General features: G+C 49.9%; 1 protein-coding gene across 1 annotated transcript; it reads left to right on the forward strand.

Annotated features, from left to right (window-relative positions):
• The first annotated feature begins 318 nt into the window (after positions 1–318).
• FKBP9 (FKBP prolyl isomerase 9) lies at positions 319–24,169 on the forward strand. The gene is made up of 10 exons (XM_081146935.1): positions 319–720; positions 5,102–5,247; positions 5,646–5,835; positions 6,946–7,091; positions 9,272–9,461; positions 14,395–14,540; positions 17,327–17,513; positions 21,280–21,425; positions 22,015–22,178; positions 22,839–24,169. Exons 1-10 carry the CDS (start codon positions 488–490, stop codon positions 23,013–23,015), a joined length of 1,725 nt encoding a protein of 574 aa, XP_081003061.1. The 5' UTR covers positions 319–487; the 3' UTR covers positions 23,016–24,169.
• The last annotated feature ends 957 nt before the right edge of the window (positions 24,170–25,126 follow it).

Consider the following 25,126-nt stretch of genomic DNA (forward strand, 5'->3'; position numbering starts at 1 on the left):
ATTATTTTTTAAAATCTAAGTTTCTCTCCCTCTCCAAAGCAGCAAAGGGAAATTGGATCCAGGGCCACGTAGGAGCCTCTCGTGGTTCTAAATCCGGAGTCTCCAGGGCCAGGCGGAGACCGGCGGGTCTGCTCAGGCAGTAAAGGCTTTTCTCTCGCAACTCTGGGCCCAAGCGCAGTCCCGAGGAGCGCAGGACTCCTCCCTCGGGCCGGTCCCCCCTGCAGCCGCCAGCCCGCGGCCCGGGGTGCGCCACGGGGCGGCCAGGGGAGGGCCCGCCGCGCGCGCGGCCGCGGCTCCTCCCCTCGCTCGGATGTGGCCGGGGGCGGGGGACCAGGCGAGGGGGTGGCGGCTGCGGCCCGGGCAGGGCCGGGATTCCTTTCCACGTTTGCAAACGCCGCCGCTCCCAGGCCCGCCCGGTGCGCTGCCCGAGCTCCGCGCGCCCTCGCCGCTCCGCGCCCGCGGCCCGCGCTCCCGCCTCCCCGCCCCGATGGCGTTGAGGGCCAGGGGCTGGCGGCCCCCGCCGCCGCCGCTGCTGCTGCTGCTCCTCTGGGTGAGCGGGCAGGCGGCGCCGGTGGCCGGCCTGGGCCTGGGCTCCGACACGGAGCTTCAGATGGAGCGGCGCTTCGTGCCCGACGAGTGCCCGCGCGCCGTGCGCAGCGGCGACTTCGTGCGCTACCACTACGTGGGGACCTTCCCCGACGGCCAGAAGTTCGACTCCAGGTACCACGCCCCGAGCGCCCCGCGGACTCCCGCTTCCCTCTCTCCGCACGGGCCTTTCCCTCCCGGCGGACCTCCCCCAGCTCCGCCCCGCGCCCCCCGCGCTCCTCCCTCCGCCGCCTCCTACCCCGGGGCGCCCCGACCCTAAAGGACCCGGCGCGGGGGCTGAGCTTCCCGGCCCTCGGGCTCCCCCAGGCCTCTCACCCGAGACTGGGACTCGGGGGAGACCTTGCGCAGCGGAGTTGGGACAAGTCACGCCCTCCGTTTCTGCCCGGCGCTTTTCTGTAAAATCCTCGTAAAACGGGCACTCGGCGGGTGACCCTGGGGTGTCTGTGGTTGTGCGCCTGCCGCCCCCCTTCACTGATCCTTCCCCCAGGCCCCTCACCTAGTCGGATGGTGCTCAAACTGACGATAGCAGCCGCTAAGCTTATGGAGATAGCACCACGTGCCAGGGTACTTCCAAGTGCTCTCCGTATAATGAACTCATTTCATTCTTACCACAGTTCTCTGAGGTTGGTATTGCTTAAGTGGAGTCGATTGAAACCCGGACAATCCAAGCAAATCCAGAGTCTGTGCGGGTAGCTACCCCTGCCCTCCCTTCAGCCGTAAAAAAACCCTCCCTTGGGCCGGAGGGAGTCCAGAGCCAGCCTCTCAGCTTTGCCCTGGGGCCCTGCACCGTGCCCATGATTCCTTCCCCTAACTCTGCCCCAAGATCACAGCCCCTCTCCCCGACTTCACTCCAGTTTAGCTTTAGGGTTAGCAGGCCTCTGTGGCTCCAGCACCAGGCCCTCCTCCCCGGGGCTTTGTTACCAACCCAGGTCTTTTCCTCCGGCCCATCTTAGTGAATCACCAGGCTAGGCCAGGAGAACCGTGGAGCATCCGCTCTGCGCCCTAGGCTGGGCTAGGCTCCTTCCTGAACTTATCTTTTTAAAATTACTCTTACCTTCTCGTGTTTTTTTTGAAATTCCAGACAGTGAGTGAATCTACAAAGCTGTTTAGCATACTATGAGGCATATGGCAAGTGCTTAGAAATACTCATTCTTACTGTTGTTTCAAATTTTTTTTGGAGACATAATTCACATACCATTCACCCGTTTTAAAGTGTACAATTCAGTGGCTTTTAGTATATTCACAGAGTTGTGCAACCATCACAACTATCTAATTCCAGAACATTTTTTCACTCCAAAAAAGAAAAGCTAGACCCATTAGCAGTCACTCCCTTCCCCCCCCAGCCCTAGGTAAGGGCTAATTTACTTTGTCTCCTAATCGAATCACACAATCGGCGGTGCTTTGTTTCTGGCTTCTTTCCCTTAATGTTTTCAAGGTCTCTCTGTGCTGTGGCATATTCTCAGTACTTCACTCATTTTTACGGCTGTATAATATTTCATTGCATGGCTATACCACATTTTGTTTATCGATTTATCAGTTGATGGGCATTTGGCTTGATAACACTTTGGCTATTATGAATAATGATGTGTGAACATTCATGTACAAGGTTTTGTGCGCATATATGTTTTCACTTCTTTTGGATATATGCCTAGGAGTGCGGTTGCTGGGTCCTATGGCAACTATATTTACTTTTTGAGGAACCGCCCAACTGTTTTCCAACGTGGCTGCACCATTTTACATTCCCACCAGCAATGCACGGGGGTTCTTATTGCACCACATTTTCCCAGCACTTGTAATTATCTTTTTAATTATAGCCATCCGAGGTGGGTGTGAAGTGGTATCTCATTGTGGTTTTAAGTTGTATTTCCCTAAGGCTGAGCATCTTCTCATGACCATTTGTGTGTCTTCTTTCATTTGCTTCTTTAGTTAGAAACAGGGAAGAGTTTCCTGCTTGTGCTAATGGTTTTTAATAATTTCCACTAGAGCAGGGGAGGAAAATAAGCTGGTGGAGAGGAAAGGGGAGTGGTGGAAGTGCTGGGTGATTTCCACTTGCCTTTCTAGGTCCACTTTTCCCCGTTCTAATGACACAAGGGGGTTATATCAGCAACCCCCTTGTCATCTGGCCTCTGGTTGGGTTCAGCTGATGGGGTGTCAGCAAAAGGATAGAGGGAGGAAGGTGAGTAAAGTGGAGATATTTATTCCCAGGCTCCCTATCTGTAGAGGCTCGGTGGGCAGAGTACCTAGACCAAAGGTCCTAGCTTAGCTTCTGTCTGGTGCCCTGAGCTACCATCTCTGTCCCTGGATCCTTCAGGCCCAACTGTGACAAGAACAGCCCTCCTGGTCCCCAGGGGTACTGCATGCCCCTGTCTTTTCTCTGCACCCTGCACACACACATTTTGCACACAGCCCCTTTTATTAACCTTTCCTGGAACTGCCCAGTTTGCATGTATCATCTGTATCCTACAGGACCCAACCTGGGGCAGCTGTAAAAGGCGTCAGTCAGCCACGTGCTGGGACAGGTTGTATAACTGCCCGTTCTGGAGCTTCATTTTCACGGCCAGTTCTGGGCTTGACGCTGCACACGAGTGTATGCCCGTTGTACTGACCAGCACAAATTTGCTCAGAACAGCTTTATTTTTCCAGAGTTTCAAGCAGTAAATAAGACTGGCCTGCCTTGCATTGTTAGTTTCTCACATACGTAAATTACACATTTTCTTTTTAGAAGGGTATTTTTTTGTTTTTAGCACTTTGCTTAGGGAGTCATCAAATGAATTAATACTTCGAGGCAACAACAGTTTTTATATATCATCTGGGGAGGCCCTGTGCCTGGAGGGTAGGAGTTGAACTGCCCTGGGGTCTAGCTTTCCCCCCCACTTGGCTTACCATGTGAGCTTAGGAAATTTTTTCACCTCCTAGGAGCCTGAGTATCAGCACCCACCTTAGAGGGTTGTGTGAGGGTCCAGCGAGGTACTATATGGAACAGCTTAGTTTGCCTGTGTGCCCAACATCATAAACGCTCTCTGAATAGTTATTATTAAAAATTCTCATTCAGTTTGGGAACTAGATTCAGGGGCTGTGGATGAAAAACATAAAGTAGTTTTCCGCCTGTGCGTAAACGGCAACAGGCTTTGAAGCATTGTGTTCTGGTCGTTATTAACATAAACCTGCCAGTTTGATGGTGGTTCAGGGCGCGGGGACGGGCCACGTGGAATTCCAGAGCTGGCATTCAGGGGGGCAGGGGTTGGTCCTCTGGAGATGGAGGGTTGAGGTTAAAGCCATCCAGGGTACAGAGCTGACCATGTTCTTTTGTCCTGTGGCTTGTTGGCCTGAACTTGGAATTTTGTTTTCTGTCCACTGACCTTGGAGAAAGGAAGGCTATTAAAATGGGCAGTAAAACTGGGAGGAAAAAGGGAAGGGGGGGGGGGTTGGGTTGAGGAAGCTGCCCTGGCCGGTGGTGAGGGGGACTGTGCTGTTTCCCCAGCTTTTTTTTTTTTTTAAAGAAAATGAAAAAGATAGAAGTAATTTACCAAATAAAGAGCAGTGCATCCTAATGAGGTAAATTCCAATAGCTGTTAACATTTTATTACACAAATATTACATGGTCATTTTGAAAATTAAGAGAGAATAAAAGAGAAAACAAATCACCTATAATCTACCCATAGATTACCATTGATAATATTTTCATGTATGGCCTTGTGGATTTTTTCATGTGCATCTATATATATATGAATTCAAAATGGGATTATTTTATACTGTGTCTTTGTAGCCTGCACTTTTCTCTTAATGAGTGTATCTTTTTGTGTTAGTGAATAGAAATCTGGTTGGGTTTTTTACAAATTTTAAATTGAGGTATAATTAACATATAGCATTAGTTTCAGGCATACAACATAACGATTCGATATTTGTGTATATTGCAAAATGATCACAGTGTAGTTAACATCTGTCACCATACAAAATATTTTTTCTTGTGATGGGAATTTAAAAAATCTACTCTCTTAGCAACTTACAAATATGAAATAGAATATGCAAATTATTAACTGTAGACCCCATGCTGTATGTTACATCCCCATAACAGAAATCTGTTTTTATTTAAAAAATTTTTTTGGTTATTATTATTTTTCAAAATAGTAATATTGATTCAGAGAGAGGAAAAGAGAGGGAGAGAGAGAGATAGAAACATCAATGATGAGAGTCACTGATCGGCTGCCTCCTGCACACCCCCGACTGGGGATCGAGCCCGCAACCCGGGCATGTGCCCTGACCGGGAATCAAACCCCAATCGCCTGGATCCTAGGTCAGTGCTCAACCGCTGAGCCACCCCTGGCCAGGCCACAGTAATTTTAAAATTATAGCCCTGTTCTTCTGGTGTCAATAACTCCTCTGTAGGCTTTTTGCTTTGCAGTGACCTCACCGTTCGTGGGTGCATTTTCACAGGTTGGTTTCCCTAAGGGAAGCATTATTTCTTCTTCTTTCTCCCTACCTTTTGGGTGCTCAGCTACGACAGAGACTCCACTTTCAACGTGTTCGTGGGAAAAGGACAGCTGATCGCAGGGATGGACCAGGCTCTGGTTGGGATGTGCGTGAACGAGAGGCGTTTTGTGAAGATCCCCCCGAAGCTCGCTTACGGAAGCGAAGGCGTTTGTAAGTTGTCCTTCGTGTTTGTCAGCACATCTGCAGAAACAACCAGAACGTTCGCAGGCTGTGTGGTCAGGCCCACTGGGGAATCCTCGGAAGCTTTAGATTGGGGAAAGTAAGGAGCAGTGAACACACCCACACACACTTAGAGCTAAACTTTCTCAGGTTGATTTCTTCTAGAATGAAAGAAGCTGTTATTAACACAGGTGTAGTGCATGTTACCCTCCTTGAGAGGAAAATTTTGTTTTTTCTCTTTTCTTTCGATTTCATTTGAAGGAAAGGGGGAGGCGTGGCTCTTTTTGCAGTTGGATGCCCACGTCTACTTGACCCCTCGGCAGCATCCTAGGTGTGTATCTGGCCTGAAAGGCGGCAGCTTCTCAGTGTGAACCCTCTTTCCTTTCCAGCTGGTGTGATCCCCCCAAACTCAGTGCTTCATTTTGACGTTCTTCTGATGGACATTTGGAATTCTGAAGATCAGGTTCAGGTTCACACTTACTTCAAGCCCCCGAGTTGCCCTCGGACCATCCAGGTGTCTGATTTCGTGAGGTATCACTACAATGGGACGTTCTTGGACGGGACACTGTTTGATTCCAGGTAAATCCCACATTCATATCAGTGAAATGACCCTGAGTTCCTCCGTCTCACCTGCCTTTTTTATTTTTATTTTTTATTTTTATTGATTTCAGAGAGAGGACAGGAGAAGGAGAGAGAGAGCTAGGCACATCATTGATGAGAGAGAATCATTGATGGGCTGCCTCCTGCATGTCCCACACCGGGGATCGAGCCCACAACCCGGACATATGCCCTGACTGGGAATCGAACCGTGACCACCTGGTCCATAGGCCGACGCTCAACCGCTGAGCCAACACCAGCCGGGCATCACCTGCTCTTTTTTAATTTTCCCCCGAGGATATTTTTTCCATTGCTTTTCAGAGAGGGTGGCAGGGGGAGAGAGAGAGAGAAATATCGATGTGAGAGAGACACATCAATTGGTTGCCTCCACATGGGCCCTAGCCAGGGCTAGGGATAGAGCCTGCAACTGAGGTATGTGCCCTTGGCCACAGTCGAACCCGGGATACTTCTCTAACGGCTGAGCAAAACTGGCCAGGACTCACCTGCTTTTTATACTGATGGAGAAACCAGAAAACGGACTCTTCCCAGTTTCCACCAGCAATGACTTCTTCACTTAAGGCTTTTGGGGAATATTTTGCGCTCTTTTGCGCCAGAGTCAAAATTATAAAACATCTTAGAAAAACCCGAGAACAGTGTTCATCTAAATGAACAGTATTTTCAGCTCTCATTAAGTAAAGGGCCCTCTTTACCAAATAATTTGTGCATTTTTTGGTTCATTTCTATAGTGTCTCCATGGAAGGAGGAGGGGAAGGCTGCATGTATATGAATTTGGAGAAGTGTGGGTGTAAGGTGCTAAGTGGGGGAAGTGAACTCTTTCCTCTCATTCTAGTGTGTGTTTGATTAGGCAGAACAGGCCTATTTTTGTGAATGGCTATGGCTTAATTACATGCTTTTTATAAATTCTAGGACGTGGACTCTGTGATTTGGAGCAAATATCTATATATGCTTGTCTTTTGGGATGCGGATGGGTTCATTGTTCAGCTGAGATGTGGGTAACAAGAAGCCCTGTTGAGGGATGAGCTAGAAATGTCCTTATGGTATGGAACTTTTCCCTTTCTCCTTGGTTTTCAGTCATAATCGCATGAAGACATATGACACCTACGTGGGAATCGGCTGGCTGATTCCTGGAATGGATAAAGGGCTGCTGGGGATGTGCGTGGGGGAAAAACGCATCATCACCATTCCTCCCTTTCTGGCCTATGGAGAAGACGGAGACGGTAAGTCCTTCTCACAAGTCTTTTTTTTTTTAAGATATTTTTTTTTTTTTTAGAAAGAAAGGAAGGGAGAGAGAGAGAGAGAGAAACATCGATCGGCTGCCTCTTGCACACCCCCTACTGGGGACCGAGCCCACAACCTGGGCATGTGCCCTGACCAGGAATCGAACTGACAGCGTTTCGGTGCACAGGTCATGCCAACCAACTGAGCCACACCAGCCAGGGCTGTCCTTATTTTTATTGCAGTGATTAATTCAACTTGCTATGTGAAATCCTCCAGACCTTTGGTCTAGACGTGCACTGTCCAGTGTGGTAGCCATTAGCTACTTGTCACTATGTGCATTGCTGAGTGCTCCTGTGCTGGACGGTGCAGACACAGCATGTCCATCACTGAAGAGTTGTGTGGGACAGAGCTAGTCTAGCTCATCTGCTGTCCGATGACTGAGTGGCGGAAACCTCCACTTGTTCACGGTCACTGCCGTTCAGAAGTAAGCCGCCTGCCACTGCCTCATGAGCTATAACCTTGGGCGCCAACCTCTCCAGCCTATGCTTTTCCCATCTGTGAAATGAGATTTGAACTAGACAGGCTAGAGGTTGTAGATATCAAAGTAGAAATTCAGCATCGGATGCCAGAGTTGCCATTTTTTCCCAGATTTGTACCTCCAGGATGGTCTTTACCTGTGACATTAGCTCCATGGGGACAAATGCGAAACACATTGTTAGAAAACAACATTAATTTTAATTAATTGAATTGTTATGCCTGTTTTATCGTGAAGGAAAACATAGAATATTGGCATAAATAGAATTTATCAGTCATATTTTGAATTTCAGGCATATTGAATCATACCAATAAGCTGATACAACAAAGAGACATCTGGGCATTTGAACAAGCAGATATATAGAGTTAAGAATGGAAATGAAGCCCAGCCAGTGTGGCTCAGTTGGTTGAGCAACATCCCATGCATGCACCACGAGGTCATCTCTTCGATTCCCAGTCAGGACGTATGCCTGGGTTGTGAGCTCCCAGGTTTTTTGACACCATCCACATGCACCCGACTTACAGAATAAAACAAAATGCCTCGCCTAATACGAGAAGTATTACTTAGTCAATTCGTATATGATAATGGTAGAAAAATTTAAGCCCTGTGGTGATTTTTAAGGTTTTCTTTTAAATTAAAAGATCCAGAAAAGTACAAAAGATGAACATTGCACTGCATCTCTCCCCCCCTCCACACACACACATCTCAGCATGGGCCACACCTTGCATTTCTGAGGCTGACTCAGCAGCCTGGTTTCTGCAGATTTCATCATCTGCCTGGGGGAAGGGGACAAAGCCAGTCGAAGGAGCTCGGGCTTGGCTCGCCACATGGTTCCCTTGCCCAGGCCTGTTCCTTTGTGTGGTGTAACAGTGGCAAGTAAGAGGGTGGAGATCGGTGAACTTCCTTTTATCCCCAAGGACTGGATTTTGAGTTAATTGGTGGTTGATGCGGATCGTTGCAGCAAGAGCTAGTGCCCGATAATCTCCGCCACGTGGATTGTCATGTGGCTGATAGTCAGTGAATCCTCGATGTTAGGAAGATCCAAGAGAGGCAGCGCCATCCAGAAGGGAGACGGAAACGACTCCAGGACTTTTTATAGTTTAGATTGTGGGTGCCACTTTTTCTCTTACCTCAGCCAGCTTTAGTTTTATAGGTGTCTTGTTTTGGAGGCACTTAGAGGAGTGAATGTTGCATATTGTCTCTTCAAAAACAAAATTGGCTGTGGGTTCCAAAGAATAAGTCTAGGTAGAACCTGCCCTGAGCTTTGAGATTTGTGACTTCCATGTCTGTCATTTGCATTTCTACAGGAACAAACCCACAGGGGTGTGTACTGGGGTTTGCATGTGGGTGTCCCCATGTAGGGCCTTGACTTGCCAGCGCGAGCGGAGAAAGCGTGGTCATAGTCTCTCGTGTCATTAATATCACTGGCCTCCTTTTTCTGAGGGAGTCAGGCTTCAGGTTACACCTGCCAGCCCACGGTGAGACACCAGGGGGAACCTCCCAAGATGAGGAAGAACGTGTGTTTGCTTGGCTTGAAAAACCTCAAGGACTGAGTTACAGCAGCACAGAGGGTGTTGAGTGGCAGGTCAAGTGCTCCCTGAATCTCGTGTCCTGATTGCGTCACCTGCCTGCATTCCGCTCTAGGGAAGGACATTCCTGGACAGGCGTCTCTGGTGTTCGACGTTGCGCTGTTGGACCTTCACAACCCCAAGGATGGCATTGCCATTGAGAACAAGGTAGTGCCTGAAAACTGCGAGCGCCGGAGTCAGAGCGGGGACTTCCTCCGATACCATTACAACGGCACGCTTCTGGACGGCACCTTCTTTGACTCCAGGTGAGGCCCAGGATCTGGACACCCTGTCAGTGCTCACGCATATGTTCAGTTCCCGTACAGGCTGCTATTTGCTGGTGCTGAATTCCTTCAGAGGCCATTAGAACTGTCTCCCTGGGGCCTGTGGGACAGGAATCTGCCGGCAAACGGGAGAGGCTCCTCCTAGGCACCCCCCGTCCCCCTCTACTGTGCTCAGCTATCCAAGTATAAACTCAGCTGTGGGGTCCAAGATGGGAAGTGGCCAGAAGGGAGGTGCAGGGGGTAGGCTGGGAAGAGAACAGACTTAGTGGCAGGACACCTGGTGGACTAGCTGTGTGACTTGGGACAGCGTTTGACCTCCCTAAGCTTCATATTTTTTACTTGTTATTAGCATGTTTCTCAAGGAGATGGTTAAAGAGATAAGGGAGGTGAAAGCCCTTTCCAACTTTTAAAGGCTTTTTTTACTGCAGGGGACTGGTTGGAAGCGTTCAGCTTCCTTCCTGCTGTTGCAGAGGCTAATCACGGAGCCTCTGTTGTTCAAAGTTGTGTTTTGTGTACAAGGCTCAGCTGCAGGCGTGCAGATGGCCAGGGCATGCCTGGCGTGTGGTGTGTCTTGCTCCTTCAGGAGGCACGTGCTGTTTGGAAACCACTCCTGCAGAGCAAACAGTCGACAGCAATCTACTTTGAGTTTATTTAGCCATCCAGGAACATTACTGAATTGTTGTAGGGTATCATTTTATTTGAATAATTCATTTTTCCTGCCCCTTGCTTTTTGTCACCTTGGGACTTTTCCATAGTAATACGTAGAGAGAAGTCATTTATTTTTATATGTGTCTAGTATTTCATTGGGTGGACATACCATATTTATTTAACTGTTCCCCTACTGATGAACGTTTCAGTTGTTTTCATTCTCTATCACCAAAAAACCTTCCAGCGTGTGTGTAATTATTACTTGTCACATATGAGCTTGGTTCTGTCCTTTATTCCTGGGAATTATATTTCAGTTGAAAGACCATTTTTCTTGTGGATACCAGGTTTCCTTCCATATTAATAGAACCACAGTTTTCTTAGGTTTCAAACAGATTTGCATTTTAGTTCATCGGGATCTAGCCTATCCTAACCACTAAATGATATTCCATTGTATAGATTTGTCTTAATTTGTCTAATTAATCCCTAATGTTTTATGCCTTTTGACATTTTAGGTGGGGCCCAGGAATTATTTGCAGCTGAATCTTAAAGTAGATGATAAATTATTTCCTTGGGATAAGTTTCTAGAAGAATCTCTGGATCTCAGGTTATGTGTATTTTTACAGCTTTTGGTATGCGCTGCCAAGCTGTCCTCGGGGAAGGTTTCCATCGCTGGCTGGGAGTGCCCATTCCCTCAAACTTGGTAACACTGGTGTCATTCTAAACTAATCTTTGCCAATTCGTAGAAGAAAAATGGACCCTTTTAACTTTAATCTGAATTTCTATGATTGTATTGCTGCTGAGGTCGAAGCTCTTTTATGTGTTTATTGACTATTTGGGTATCTTCTTTTGTGATTTACCTGTTTATTTCCTTTTTTTTAAAATCCGCACCTGAGGATATTTTTTCCATTGCTTTTCAGAGAGAGTGGAAGGGGGAGAGAGAGAGGGAGAGAAAGAGACATCAATGTGAGAGAGACACATCGATTGGTTGCCTCCCACTCAAGCCCCGACCAGGGCTGGGGATCCAGCCTGCAACTGAGGTAGGTGCCCTTGGTCGGAATCGAACCTGGCACCCTTTAGTCCACGGGCCGCCGCTCTAACTACTAAGCCAAACTGGCCAGGACTTTACCTGTTTCTTTCTTTTCCCTGGTTTTATATTGAGGGTATTGGTATTTGTCTTCTCCTTATGGATTTGAAGACTGTGTACATTAAAGATATTAACCCTTTTATGGTTGTATATTGTTGAAAACATATTTTCTGTTTATTTTCATTTTATTTTTGGTTATTGTGATTTTTTGACCTATTTAAATGTAAAGTTTTTTTTTTGTTAAATACGTTCCACTTCTTTATGGCTTCCTTTGTTCTGATATAAATTTTTACATATTCTGTCTTCGGCGACTTGCTAGAAAGTCTGTCTCCTCCTTTAGAGTATATAAATATTTGCCTGCATTTTCCTCATGCCCTTTTAATGGTTTTGTTTTTTTATCCTGTAAAATATTCTTTATTAGACTTTTTATTTTATGAAGGATTATGCTCTCATTGTATAAGTGAAACAATGCAAAGATACATAATGAAATGTAATGATTTCCCACCACCCCCTTTCTGTTCTCACTGCCCAGGGTAAATATTAATAACTTCCACAGCCTCTCTCCATGCTTATGAGTGCATTCGTGCTTAAATCTTCAGTCCATCTGGAATCTGTTGTGGTATGCAGTGTGACAGTAAGGATCTAACTAGCTTTTTCCAGATGGTCAGCTCGTGTTTCCAAAACCCTTTATTGAAAAACTCTGTTTTTTTCCTCAGTCATCAAAAATCTGACTTTTATTATGTACCAAATTCTTAAAATATACTTTTGGGTCTTTGTCTAGAATTTTTACCCCTTTCCATGGGTCTAACTCTTCCTGGGCCTGTGTCATAGCTTAGACCATTGTAGCCTTTTGATCTCTGTGGTAGAGAGTATTCTTTTACTTTTAAAAACATTTTCTACTAAGTGATACATTGCCATGGTTCAGAATCCTCAAAGTATGAAAGGGTATACAATGACAAATTTCCCTCCTATGCTTGTCCCTTAATACCTAGTCCCCTTCTTCCCAGGGAAGCAGTATTATGAATCTCTTAGGTCTCCCATTCATATGCAATGAAATATGTATTCCCCCATTTAAATTTTTTACAAGAATGAGCTTGCTATACCCTGCACCTTCAAAACAGTATTCCTTTTTTTAAATTTATTTATTTTGTCTTCACCCGAGGATATTTTTTTCTTGATTTTTAGAGAGAAAGGGCAGCGGGGGGGGGTGGGGCGGAGAGAAAGAGAGAAACATCGATGGGCTGCCTCCAGACTGGGCATTGAACCCACAGCCGACGTATGTGCCCTGGAAACCTTTTGGTGCACGGGACGGCGCTCAACCCACCGAGCCACGGCCAGCACGGTATTCTTGGTTATTTCTTTTTCCAAGTGAATTTAAGGGTCCCTCTCCCTCATACACACCACTCAGAGTTTGATTGGAATTGTTTTGAAATTCATACATTAGTTTTGGGGAGCATGGATAACAATTCTCAGCTTTTCATTGGGGAACATGATGGTTTTCCATTGATTTCAGTCTTCTTTTCAAGTTACTTACAATTCTCTACACGTCAAGCCCCTCTGCTCCTCCAGTGTCTCCTGCAGCTCTTTCCTGCCTCTGGGCCTTGGCCCACTGTTACCATGAGTCAGTCCCCTTGTCCCTCAGTGTCACCTTCTCCCCAAACCCATGCAGCCTTTGCTGACTATTCCAGCTGGTGGCTTTCCCCCACTCCGAGGCTCCCGCTGTCTCTCCCACCACCTGCTGTCCCTTTCCAAGGGGTCCCGTCTCCCGGGGAGCCCCCTCTTTCCTGGATGGCTAGTGGGGAGCTGCTCTTTGCTGAGGATCCCCAGGCACCTGCTGGAGAGGGCCTCCCGGGGAGGTGGGAGGTGAGAGAGCTGGGCTTGTCCTCCCATCCCGGCCGTGTGAGGGTGGGGGGTCTGGAGCCTCCAAGGCTGCTTCTCCCAGCCCTCCCCAGGGGTGCTGCAGATGACCGCTCCCTGGGCCAGGACAGTCTCCTGTTATCACCATTGCCTCCCGCCCCGCGCTTTGTGGTCTCTGAGGGCATCGAGAAGGAAGAGCCGTGGGCTCTCCCCAGCCCCCCCCAGACGGTCTTCCCAGGCTGTGTCCCAGGCTGTGTCCCATGGGGCAATGGCGGGCCACCCTGGCTCTCAGTATGGGCGGCTACCCCAGCGGCCCCGGGTGCGGGTGGGGAATGGCCCAGGTCGCCGTGGCGCAGAGCTGGGCAGCAGACGTGGCAGATGAAGTTTTATGGTTTTATCCTGGACTCGGCAGCCTTGGGAATTGCTACTTGTTCTCACCAAACGCATGATATTTGCCCTCCGCTGGCAGCTCAGAGCCTGGCTCTCTCCACTGGGCGGAATGCTCGGGCCGCCGGCCAGCGGCACTTGGGAAACCCAAGTCCTCACCAGAAGGTAGCTCGGGGAGCGGGGACACGGCGGGGACCCACCCGGCGTCGGTAGGGACCGCAGGGCTCAGGTGCTGGGGCGTGCACGCCGTGTCCCGGCAGTCCGAGCACTCCTGTCCCACGTGTGCAGGGGTCCTCGTCAGGGACCACAGGGCTCAGGTGCTCGGGCGTGCACGCTGTGTCCCGGCAATCTGAGCACTCCTGTCCCACGTGTGCAGGGGTCCTCGTCAGGGACCACAGGGCTCAGGTACTCGGGCGTGCACACGGGGCCCCGGCAGTCCAAGCAGTCCTGTCCCACGTGTGCAGGGGTCCTCATTAGGGACCACAGAGCTCAGGTGCTCGGGCGTGCATGCTGTGTCCCGGCAGTCTGAGCACTCCTGTCCCACGTGTGCAGGCTCCTCATCAGGGCCTGGAGGCGTTGCCCTTGGGCTCCCGCTTAGCTCCTGATAAGGGCGCCCCTAGGTGCTTTTTTCACTAGCTGGACGTGGCTGCCACGCCAACAGCCTGTTCCATTGGCTGCATTTCTGTGGCTGCTCCTGGTCACCGCGTCCCATTCATAAGCTGACCAGAGGGCCGGGGGCCGGTTTCTGGGGTGCCCCTGTGGAGGGCGGCCTGGATGCTGGGTGTGGACAGAGGAGCCTTTTCCTGGCCGTGTCCTCCGATTCTAAGGTTCACTGTGTTCCGGGGGCTGGCGGCCTCTGTGTCCTGTGGCCTCACCGTGTGACGAATGTCGCAGCTGCTGTGGTGTCCCTAGGAGGAACCTTTTTCTGTTCTTTTCTAGCTACTCACGGAACCGCACCTTTGACACGTACATCGGGCAGGGCTACGTGATCGCCGGGATGGATGAAGGGTTACTGGGCGTCTGCATCGGAGAGAAGCGGAGGATCGTGGTGCCCCCTCACCTGGGCTACGGGGAGGAGGGGAGAGGTGAGTGCCCGGCTGCTTGCACCCGGTTCCAGGCACCCGGCCTTCTTGAGCAAAATGTTGAAACAGGTCCATCTGGAGACTCGGAGGCCCAGAGAACTTTCATTTCTAGAGATGCTGTTGTGTCCCTTGGTCCCCCTGCCTAATGTCCTGTCCTTTTGAACAATTGTAAACCTACACCAAAGCTGAAAGAACTGTACAGTGAACCCCCTTAGTTTCCCCAGTTGTAATATCTTGCTATATTTATTTTCTCTCTCTGTCTATGCATTAAGTTTTTGTTGTTGAGCCATTTGAAAGTAAGTTGCAAACCCTCCTTTTTGCTTTTTAACAGCTTTATTTGAGGTATCATTTCTATGCCATACATTTCACCCATTTTAAAGATACAACCCAAAGACTTATAGTAAATGTAGTGAGCTGTACAACCATCGCCCTAATCCAGTTTTAGAACAGTTTTGTCCCTCTAATCACAAACTCCTTTTTAAAAATGATACAAATAATACATGTTGACTTTAGAAAAAGAAAATACAGATAAACAAAGAAAACAAAAATCTCCCCTAACCCCACCACCCAGGAGTAAACATTGCAGTGTGGTAAGCAGAAGAGCGGCCCCAAAAGATGTCAAAGCTGGGCCCCAGAACCTGTGAATATGTTACCTTTCATGGCAAAGGGGACTCTAGATGTGATTAAGGTAAAGATCTTGAGGTGGGAGATTATCCTGGGTCATCCAGGCAGCCTTGATGCACTTGTGAGAGTCTTTGTTAGAGGGCAGCAGGTCGGAGAGGAAAAAATGCCGAGCTGCTGACCTAGAAGATGGAAGAAGGGGCCACAAGTCGTGGAATGAGGGTGACCGTGGGAAGCTGGCAAAGGCAAGGACATTAAGTCACCAAGTTTGTAGTAATTTGTTATAGCAGCAGTAGGAAACTAATACAGCCAAGAAGTGAATACTCTTCTGTACTTTTTTAAAAATTGAATTTATTGGGGTGACATTGGTTAATAAAATTATATAGGTTTCAGGTGTACAATTCTATGATACATCATCTGTGTGTTGTATTGTGTGCTTACTGCCCCATGGTACTCTGTACTTTTGAGTATATGTGAATCTATGTAGATAAAAGAAAACACATATCCACCTGTGCAAATACGGACAAAAATGGGATCATTTACATATATAACTGTCATTTCTCTTTCCACCTAATTTGTTGTGAAAATTCTCTGTGCCAACAGACATTTTTAATGGTTGCATAGTATTCCACGCCAATTTTCCTTTCTTAATTATGGTTTTTCTCCTATATAATTGTTTGCTAGTTGGCTTAGGAATAGCTGACTTGGTATTTATTTTGCTTTTGTTTTGACTAATGGGATTATGGCTGGCCTGGCAGGCTGTACATATTTATTATGTTTACCCTTTTCTGACTACTGCTGATGTGTCCTATGGGTCTTTGGAATTTTCCCAGTGGGGTATGTCCAGAGTACCTAAGAAACATCAGGTTGGCTATACCTGGGGGAAACTTATTCTTTCTCTCCCTGACTTAAGTTTCTGATTTGTGAAGCCGTCACAGATCACAGCCTCGGACACACTGACCAGGCCTTCCTTCACTACAAACTGCTTTGTAGTTTGTATCATGTAAACTTCTACTTCTACCCAAATACATGCAGAAATAGAAAACTGCTTCCTCAGTATCTATGTTTGTGTAATTATGCCCTCAGAACTCGTCCTTCCTTTCTCTAAAAAAATACATTAATGGGAAACATTTGCTTAAATTGTTTTCCTCCTTTTGGCTTTCTGTCAACTATGAGACAGAGCTCTGCAGAGAATTATATAAGGTTCTGGGAAGCATCAGAAGGTCATAACTTTTCTGGGCATGAGGCTGCTGCATCCCGAGCCATGTGTTGCTGTGGGGGAGGGACACCCCGACTTGTAACACCCAGGTACTTTTGTGCGGGGTCCACCTCTGCCCCCTTCTGATTGGCACCTCGTGCTAATAATCCCTGAGGGACTGACCCCAGAAGGGTGTCAAAAATGGGATCATCTATATCTGTAACTCAGGACACAGGGGCAGGCGCATAGTAAACGTTCAGTAAATGTTTGTGGAAGGAGCGAAATGCTGGGCTCTCCGTCCCTGGCATTGCATGTCTCGCAGCTATTTTCCCCACCAGGGTGCTGCACAGATTGAACGAGAGAATATCTGTGAACAAAACTTCTGTAAATGAAAACATTATTCAGGGGTAATGTTTGCAAAGTGGAGAGAGCGGAAGAGAAAACTGTTAATGATTTTGTGCAGAACAAACAAATAGGCTGTGTTGCGAAGGCACGTTGGGGAGTCGGGTGTGCTATGTCGTAAGGGGGGGCTATGGGCAGTTTGGGCTGCAGGGTTTTCCCCGTGAACTTTCTCTTGGTTTTCTTTCTCTTGCACAGTAACTGTCACTCTACAGCTGATTTTCTCATCTCGCCTTTTGCTTCTGGGAGGGGCGGGGCGAGTCCTAATGTGGCTGAGCCTTAGTCTCCAGAAACCTTTCAGGCTCCACGATTCTGTGGGGCAGGAGCTCATCATCTGGAACTGTAGTCCAAACTGTGCTCCCAACTGGCTGCGTGACCCTGGGCAAATCTGTGCCTCGGTTTCCCCATTTATAAAGTGAGGGTCAGGTTCCCTCCAAGGGCCCTCCAGCCTCACTCCTCCGGTGTGCTCTAGGATTTCATCCCGAGTCCCCGTGCTCCTCTCTGGACGCCTGTGGTGATGTGGGGAGCACGTGTCCTGCCCCTTCCTTCATTTCCCGTGTCTGTCCTTTAGGGAATATCCCTGGCTCGGCCGTGCTGGTGTTTGACATCCACGTGATCGACTTCCACAACCCTTCAGACTCCATCAGCATCACGTCGCACTACAAGCCCCCCGACTGCTCGGTGCTGAGTAAGAAGGGCGATTACCTCAAGTATCACTACAATGCCTCGCTTCTGGATGGGACCCTGCTGGATTCCACGTGAGGGCCCGGGAGTGGGAGAGGCGGGGGGGTGGGGTGTGAGCCCAGAGGGTTCTCCATCTGATGCTGGCTGAGAACTGGCATCTCCGTGGCGCCTCCCTGCTTAGCTCAGGCCTACATCCCTGCTCAGATGCGTCCTTCTGAGCGTTCCCTGTGAATGGTCTCCCCCTGCTCCTGTGACATGGTCTTGCTGAAAAACGGATCTCATCTTGTAACCGCTGTCTTTAAAAATTAACCCACAGGTGAAATCCCAGCTCCGGGGTCTGGCACGTCAGGCTTCTGTCCGCTCCGTCTGCCTCACCAGCCTCATCTTCTGCTGGGGCCCGGGTGCCCTGGGCAGTGGGGTCGGGTGCACACTGTGTGTCCTTTCCTTCTGGTCATCTTCTGCCCTGGCTTTGGTCGCCTCCCTAGTCTCAAAATCTGCTCTCAATTCTTAGGAAGAATCAACTGCTCCCACTTCTGGAGTCTTATAACGTGTTACGCGTTCCCTGCCTTTTATTTTTGTTTGTCTCAGCTGCTGATCGGAATACCTCAGGGACACCTGGGATATTGATTCATATTTTTATCCCTATGTGTAGCCTGGAGCACAGCTCGAAGGGTGCGTTCTGTAAATATAAGTTGATTGAGATGATCCTGGAAACATATTAAAGGAAGCAGTAGTATAAACCAGTGTCAGGGAGTCCAAAGGAGCTTTGCTTCTGATACATCTCAATCTTCAGACGCATCTGTGAGTTAATATAATATTCTCTTTTTTGGGAAAGAGACACTTTCGGCCTCTCTGTATATATACAGGTACATCCATTTTTGTGCTGAGCCTGCCTTAGATTCCTGTTTGCTGTTGGGGAGAAGGAAGGGCTTCATATAAATAGTATGTGCTGCACCTGTTTGGGGTCAAGAGGGTCTTCTGTCCCTCCCATCAGTCCCTCTGGCTTCAGGTGACAGTGTGGCTGGGGGGAGCCAGGCCTGCAGAGAGAGCCCTAGGGACAGACTGTCCCGACCATTCTCTTTGCTGCTATGAGATCCTGTGTCCTGTTACCGTATTTGATCTCATCCAAAATGTATTGATTATTAGAAGCATCATTTGATGAATCTCTAAGGAAGTAAAGGTTCTTCCCAAAAAGAATGACATGCTGTCCGTTGAAACGTCTATCCCAGTTACAGAGATGATAAAACGTGAGAAAGTGAGCGTCATAGAGTCAGTGACAGGACTAGGGTCTGGGTGGGGACTGGCAGGGACCGACTTGAAGCAAACCTTGCATGACGTTAGGTGCCTGCGAGGGCAGCGGGGGAGCAAGTGGCTTGTGTGGTTGGGGACGCAGCGAGGTCGCGCCTGAGAGCATGGCCCACGAGGTCGGAGCAGTCCACAGGGTCAGTGTCGCGCTCCCGTCGCTCTTGCTGATGTTTGAGTTTTTGTCTGGTGCCCCTACGGCCGTGAAAAGGTGACGCAGGGGTGGGAAATGAGCAGAGGGACTCCACCCCAGTGGGCTCAGGATGAGCTTCTCGCGCGGGGTGGGAGAATCAGCCTTCCCACCTTCTGGTGTGTGTGGTGGGTCCACAGCCTCCTTCCAGAGCATCTGGGAGCCATGTGACGCTCCTTCCTCTTATCAGGCTCCGTTCTGCACCACGGGGCCGTTTGTGTTACGGGTGAATCCACACGGAAGAGTCCTGGCGGGACTCTCGGGGTGTACGTTTCAGAATAGTGGGGTGACGGGAAGTGTGGCGGGCGTCTGCTCACCTGTGTGTGGCAAAGGAGCCCCTTCTGGAAGGTGGGGCCTGGCCCCGCCCCAGCCCTGGGAGGACCATAAACGGGGGGGGGGGGGGGGGGGGGTCAGTGGCTGCTGAGAGGAGAGGGCAGTGTGGGGGGGAGCCAGCCAGGGCCACGCAGGCAGGCGGGAGGCTTTCAGAAGGGGAATGCCAGGGAAGGACTGGTGGAAATACCGGAGGAAGTCAACAGCAGGATGGCCTGGGGAGAGGGAGGGTGGCGTTTTCAGACTGGAGGTGTGGAAACAAAGTGCATGCTTGGAGGGTTTTCTCCCAGTGTTTAAACGGGCCTCCGAGAGGAAGAATGAAGATCTGTTATTTGATAGCTAAATGAGTTCTTGAATATTCTGTAAGGCTTCGGAACCCAGTTGCCCCATGGGAGGTCCTGGGTGGTCCCCAGGGAAGAGCAGTGTGAAGGCACCTCTGTGCTGCTGACAAAGGAGGGATTGTGTGGGGGGCGGGACAGGGGACGCCCCTCCCGCAGGCCTCGGGCCAAGGCAGCTTTTGCCAGCTGGCTGGCTGGCAGCTTCGTTCCAGGTAGGACAAATGCAAACCCTGTTTTGGTTTCCTGGCTCCAGAGAACCAGCCGGGCCCTGGGAACCAGCTTGAGGAGGGAAGGAGCCGGCAGCCCTGTGCTCGGGGGAGGCTGGGAAGCCTGAGAGGGGGTGTGACCCAAAGGGACGGACCCTTCCTTATTGTTACCACCTGGTGAGGGGTACCAAGGGGCCTCTAAGATATTGGGGAGGCTCTTCCCCTTGGTGTTGAAGAACATGCCCACTGTTTGCCCTAAGGAGGTGATAGGAATGCCATAGGATTGGAAATACATTTATTTTCAGTAGTGATTGAGGTGAGAAAGCCAGTTTTTTAAAATCTGGATTACCCAGGGACCATGGACATCAAAGAAAATTAAAATCATGGCGCAGCCCTGGCTGGTGTGGCTCAGTGGTTGAGCATGACCTGGAGGTCACAGTTCGGTTCCCGGTCAGGGCACATGCTCGTGTGTTGGGCCTGATCCCCAGTAGGGGGCGTGCAGGAGGCAGCCGATCAGTGATTCTCTCTCATCATTGATGTTTCTCTCTCTCTCCCTCTCCTTTCCTCTCTCTCTCTGAAATCAATAAAAACATATTTTAAAAACACACAACAAAAAACCATGCCCCAAATTAAACTCGTGGTTATTTTTCTGGAGTCAAAGACGGGTACAGACCCAAGCACTTTGTACCCTCAAGGCCATCTGTTTACGGAGCTCTTCATACTCCCTCTCCACTGTGCCAGGCATAAAACAGTCTCCTATTTAGAACACCCCTGTGCGATAGCTGTTATTATGTCCATCTTGTGGATGAGGAAACTGAGGCCACATGTCCCAGGGTCAAATTCAGTGGCCAAACCAGGATTCAAACTCAGGCCTCACTGAATCTACAGCGCAGGGCTGTAGATTCTCTTTTACGTTACCTTTTTAAAATTCCCATGGACATTTCTAGCTAGAGCATTGACTGAAACTTAAGAAAAAATCGTTAAGAGCAGTAGAAAGAGCTTTTTTCCCCCTGAGACTTTGGAGAGTTGCCACCATGATGTCCCATCACCCTGAGTACTTCAGGGTGCTTTTCTTAAAACCAGGAACCTTTTCCTGCGTCGCTCAGTCAGACATTAAAATCAGGACGTTCACATGGATATGTTACTACCTTTTAATTTTCAGATCCTGCTTAAGTTTTGCTAAATGTTCCCCAGAAGGTCTTTCATAGCCAGAGGACCCCGTTCCAACACGTTCTAACACTGAACAGTCCTCAGTCTTCCTTGGGTTTTCATCTTGACCCTTTTGAGGATTATAGGTGGTTTATTTTTGCTAAGTGCCCCTCAGTGTGGGTTGGTCTGTTTCCCTGACTAGGCAGGGGTTCCGTGTCTTTGGCGGGGATGTGATGTGCCGGAGAAGTGACGTGCTCTTCCCACGAGACACTCATGTACCAGTGGGCTGATGACGTAACCGGGAACCCTTCTGTTTCGTTTCCAGGTGGAATTTAGGCAAAACGTATAACATTGTTCTGGGATCTGGACAAGTCGTGCTGGGGATGGATATGGGCCTCCGAGAGATGTGTGTTGGAGAGAAGCGGACCGTGATCATCCCGCCCCACCTGGGCTACGGGGAGGCTGGCGTGGGTAAGCGACTGTATTAAAGGGTGTTTAGGGCACGTTCACCATCCAAATCTGTGCCTTTTGGGGTGCCAGATTTAAAATCACAATATGCTTCTTCCATTTTGTTTTTGGAGGATTTTTTTTAATTTTTAATTTTTATTTTTCAATTACAGTTTACTTTTAGTGTTACTTTGTATTGGTTTCAGGTGTACAGCATAGTGGTTAGACAATCATATACTTTACGAAGTTCCCCTCAGTATTTCCACCTGGCACCATACATAGTTAAAAAGGCCCGGGCAGTGTGGCCCAGTGGTTTGAGTGTCCACCCATGAACCAAGACGGGGGCCTACAGGGGTCAGTTAATTGATGTTTCTCTCCCATCAATATTTCTCTCCCTCTCCCTTCCTCTCTCTCTAAAATGGATAAAAACATAATAAATGCTGGTCACCATCCTCTGAACTGCCGTGATGACTCACTGAGAGTCACTACCTACAGTTTGGAAAACCATGTGCTGATGCTGAACTTTTTTGGGGCCCAGGGTGGGGTGGGCGGCGGAGGGGGTGTGTCTGCAGCCCCTTGGCCCTAACCCTGCCCCTCCCTGTAATCGGGGCAGATGGAGAGGTGCCTGGCAGTGCCGTGTTGGTGTTTGACATCGAGCTGCTGGAGCTGGTGGCTGGCCTGCCTGAGGGGTACATGTTCATATGGAATGACGAGGTGTCCCCCAACCTCTTTGAAGAAATCGACAAGGATGGCAATGGAGAAGTCCTTCTGGAAGAGGTAACTCACCTTGGGAGGCAGCTGGGACCAGAGGAGCGCAGGGAGCCTCCATTCCGCGGTGGAGCCTTCTCAGAGTGGGGAGGCCTCCTGCGTTGATTTCTGTGCTAATGAGAAGCTACACACTCACGCACCAAGCGCTTTCACGCACGCCCTCCAAGATGGAGCTCTTTGAAGACACTGAGGCCTGACAGGTACAGGGACCGACTCCAGGGCTCGCAGACCTGGGTCAGTTCCAGGTCCTGGTGCTCACAGCGCACCTGCCCAGTGTTAAGTGTTCCCACAGCTGTTATCTTGCGTGGCCCTCACGACAGGATGGTGCTCAGCGCACAGTAGGTGGTACAGTTTTCTTGTGCGAATGAGTGAGTGTGGGCAATAGTGTTGGCAGAGGCTGGTGGTCAGGGGGCAGGCTTTGGTGAGGAACTGTTCTGACTTAGGGATACGGGGGAGGCCAGTGGCCACTGGCTCGCCTGCCTGGGACCTCAGGGCTTCGGGAACCGTTTAGTCAGGGCTTTGTAACCTGCATCTGGAGAAAAGCCCAGGTTGTGTAGCTCATAGGGTTTTGTCTGTTCTGGTAGCTCAGGCGCAAATCCCATTCTGTTCGGGCCTGGGCTCGGCACTGTCGGCTGCTGTGTCTCAGGGTCTGTCCTGTCCCCTCTCCAGTTCTCAGAGTACATTCACGCCCAGGTGGCATCGGGCAAGGGGAAGCTCGCTCCCGGGTTTGACGCTGAGATGATCGTGAAGAATATGTTCACCAACCAGGACCGCAATGGAGACGGCAAGGTCACGGCCGAGGAGTTTAAACTCAAAGACCAGGAGGCCAAACACGACGAACTCTGAGCCTGACACGAGCCACGTGTGTGACGCCAAGCCCCTGTCGCGGTGGAGCGGGCCGTGAGGGCGCGAGGGTCTCTCTGAAGGTGAATTGTCTGCAGGCAGAGGGGTCACACATCAAGGCTGGGGGGATACACGTGAGGATTTCAGGCCGAATGCCCGTGACATTAGACTAACTCGGTGCGAGGTGCCTCTGCCTGGGTCACGTAGCATATTGGAAAGGCCCTGCCCACCGCTGTCCTGTGGGCCTTCTGGGTAGTTTTGTCATTGAAGGGAAATAGTGTCATGCAGAAGTCACAACCATCCTGGAGGGAACAGAAGACATCAAGTGGCCAGGCTTTCTACATAGAGAGGATTAAGAAAATTTTTTTTTTAACTCACGGGTGTTTTGTAAGCGTTGTTCAGATGGGCAGAAAAAACAAAGGGTGAACCCGATGGGATTCCCAGAAAGCCCCAGAAAACTCAGCGGCTGTACAGTCCCTTCAGGTGAGGCCCAGCCTCCGCCTCCCCTGCACACACACAGACACACACAGACACACCCACACACGCTTTTCTGGTTCAATCACACCCCACGCCACTGTGGCCTCCGATTGGCTGGGCAGCTTCAGTTAAACAGAATCAGTGGACCCGACGAGAGGCATCGGGGCCACGGGCAGACGGCTCGATTCCGCGCCTGCCGCGTGAGACCGCCTGCTTCTCTGTCTTGCTCCGGTCACTACCCCGCAGTGCACTGACTGCTTTGATCAGATAGATACGTGCAGGGCTGGCGGCCACGCCGAGCTCCAGGGCATCTCCCTGTGGCCCAGGTGGACATGTCATTCCCAGCAGACGAGCGTAAACAAGGTGACAGATTTCTGCCGCTCATCTGTGTCCTGGAGAGGGAGGGGCCCTGAAGCTCAGGGCCTCACTCTGCGTAGGGGAACAAGGGCACTACACCTGCCGGCCTGTCCCCGTGTCATGCAGTGACCACTTTGCTGCCTGTGTCCTCTGTTCCCAACCAGTGGTAACCCATGATCTTCCTTCTGAAACGGCTTTATGTTACTAATTTAAACTGTTTTGTACTGATGTAGCTCCGAGGGAGTCTATGAAGACGCCATGCACTCATCCAATTGAATGTTGGAAAACTGATCTTTTTGTGTATAAAATGTTGAATCCTCTCACCAGGCTTTGTGGTGTTTTATTGGAAGGCGGAGAGGAGCCATGGGAATGTTCTGCGCAGTCAGAATCCCCTTGAGAAAAACAGGACCAGTGTGTTGAACAGTAGAGTACAGGGGGGTGTAGGGTCAGCGTCCTGGCAGGAAACTCCCTCCCGGGGACTTCTGCAGGGGAGGTAATGGACTGTTTGCAGAGGCCTGGACAGGACTCGGGGACCCAGTAAAGAGGCCAAGGGACCCGGGACGGCTGGTGGCCAGCAGCAGCAGGAGGCTGCTCCTCCCTGGGCGGGAAGGGTGGAGGGGACCCCAGGCAGGGCCGTCCCGCAGGAGTCGTGGAGGTGCCTGAGCAGAGCCACTCCAGGAGCCGTGGCTGGTGCTGTGGCAGACGAGTGTCTGACCTGCCACTGGCTCTCAGTAGCTGGACCCAGTCCAAACCAGAGGAAAAGGAACTCGGGAGCAGGTGTTAGAGGTCAGCCTCTTGGGGTGCAGAGAAAGGTGGAGAATGAATAGGGATTGGGTAGGAGCAGATGGAGAACTGGCACATGTATGGGGGGAAAATGCGTGCGTGGTTTTAAAAATCGAATGTTATTGCTTCCTTTTTGCAGAAGCAACCTCAGGGACTCTGTGCGTGGCTGGCTCACTTTGTGATGCTGCTGCAACACTTGCTTACACTGCCTCACGATCATGGGTTACAGCTCTGCCAGCAAGGCCGTGAGTACTAAGTAGGGGCCAAGCAGCGGGTGGAGGTGCCACACAGCATTTTTCTTCGTCACATTTCACACTTCGTTTCTGTGTTGCCACTTGAAGCAGCGTGGACCTTCTGACGGAACAGGTCCAGTCTCTGCATTAGGACCACCTGACTCGTGACATACAGGTTTTGAACTTTGGGTCTGAAAGATGAACTAAGTCATTGATGCCTAGTAGGGGTGAGAGTATCTTAGAGAACATGACATCTGAATATGC

This window comes from Miniopterus schreibersii, assembly GCF_964146895.1.
Source record: "Miniopterus schreibersii genome assembly, chromosome: 9".
Classification (NCBI taxonomy): domain Eukaryota; kingdom Metazoa; phylum Chordata; class Mammalia; order Chiroptera; family Miniopteridae; genus Miniopterus; species Miniopterus schreibersii.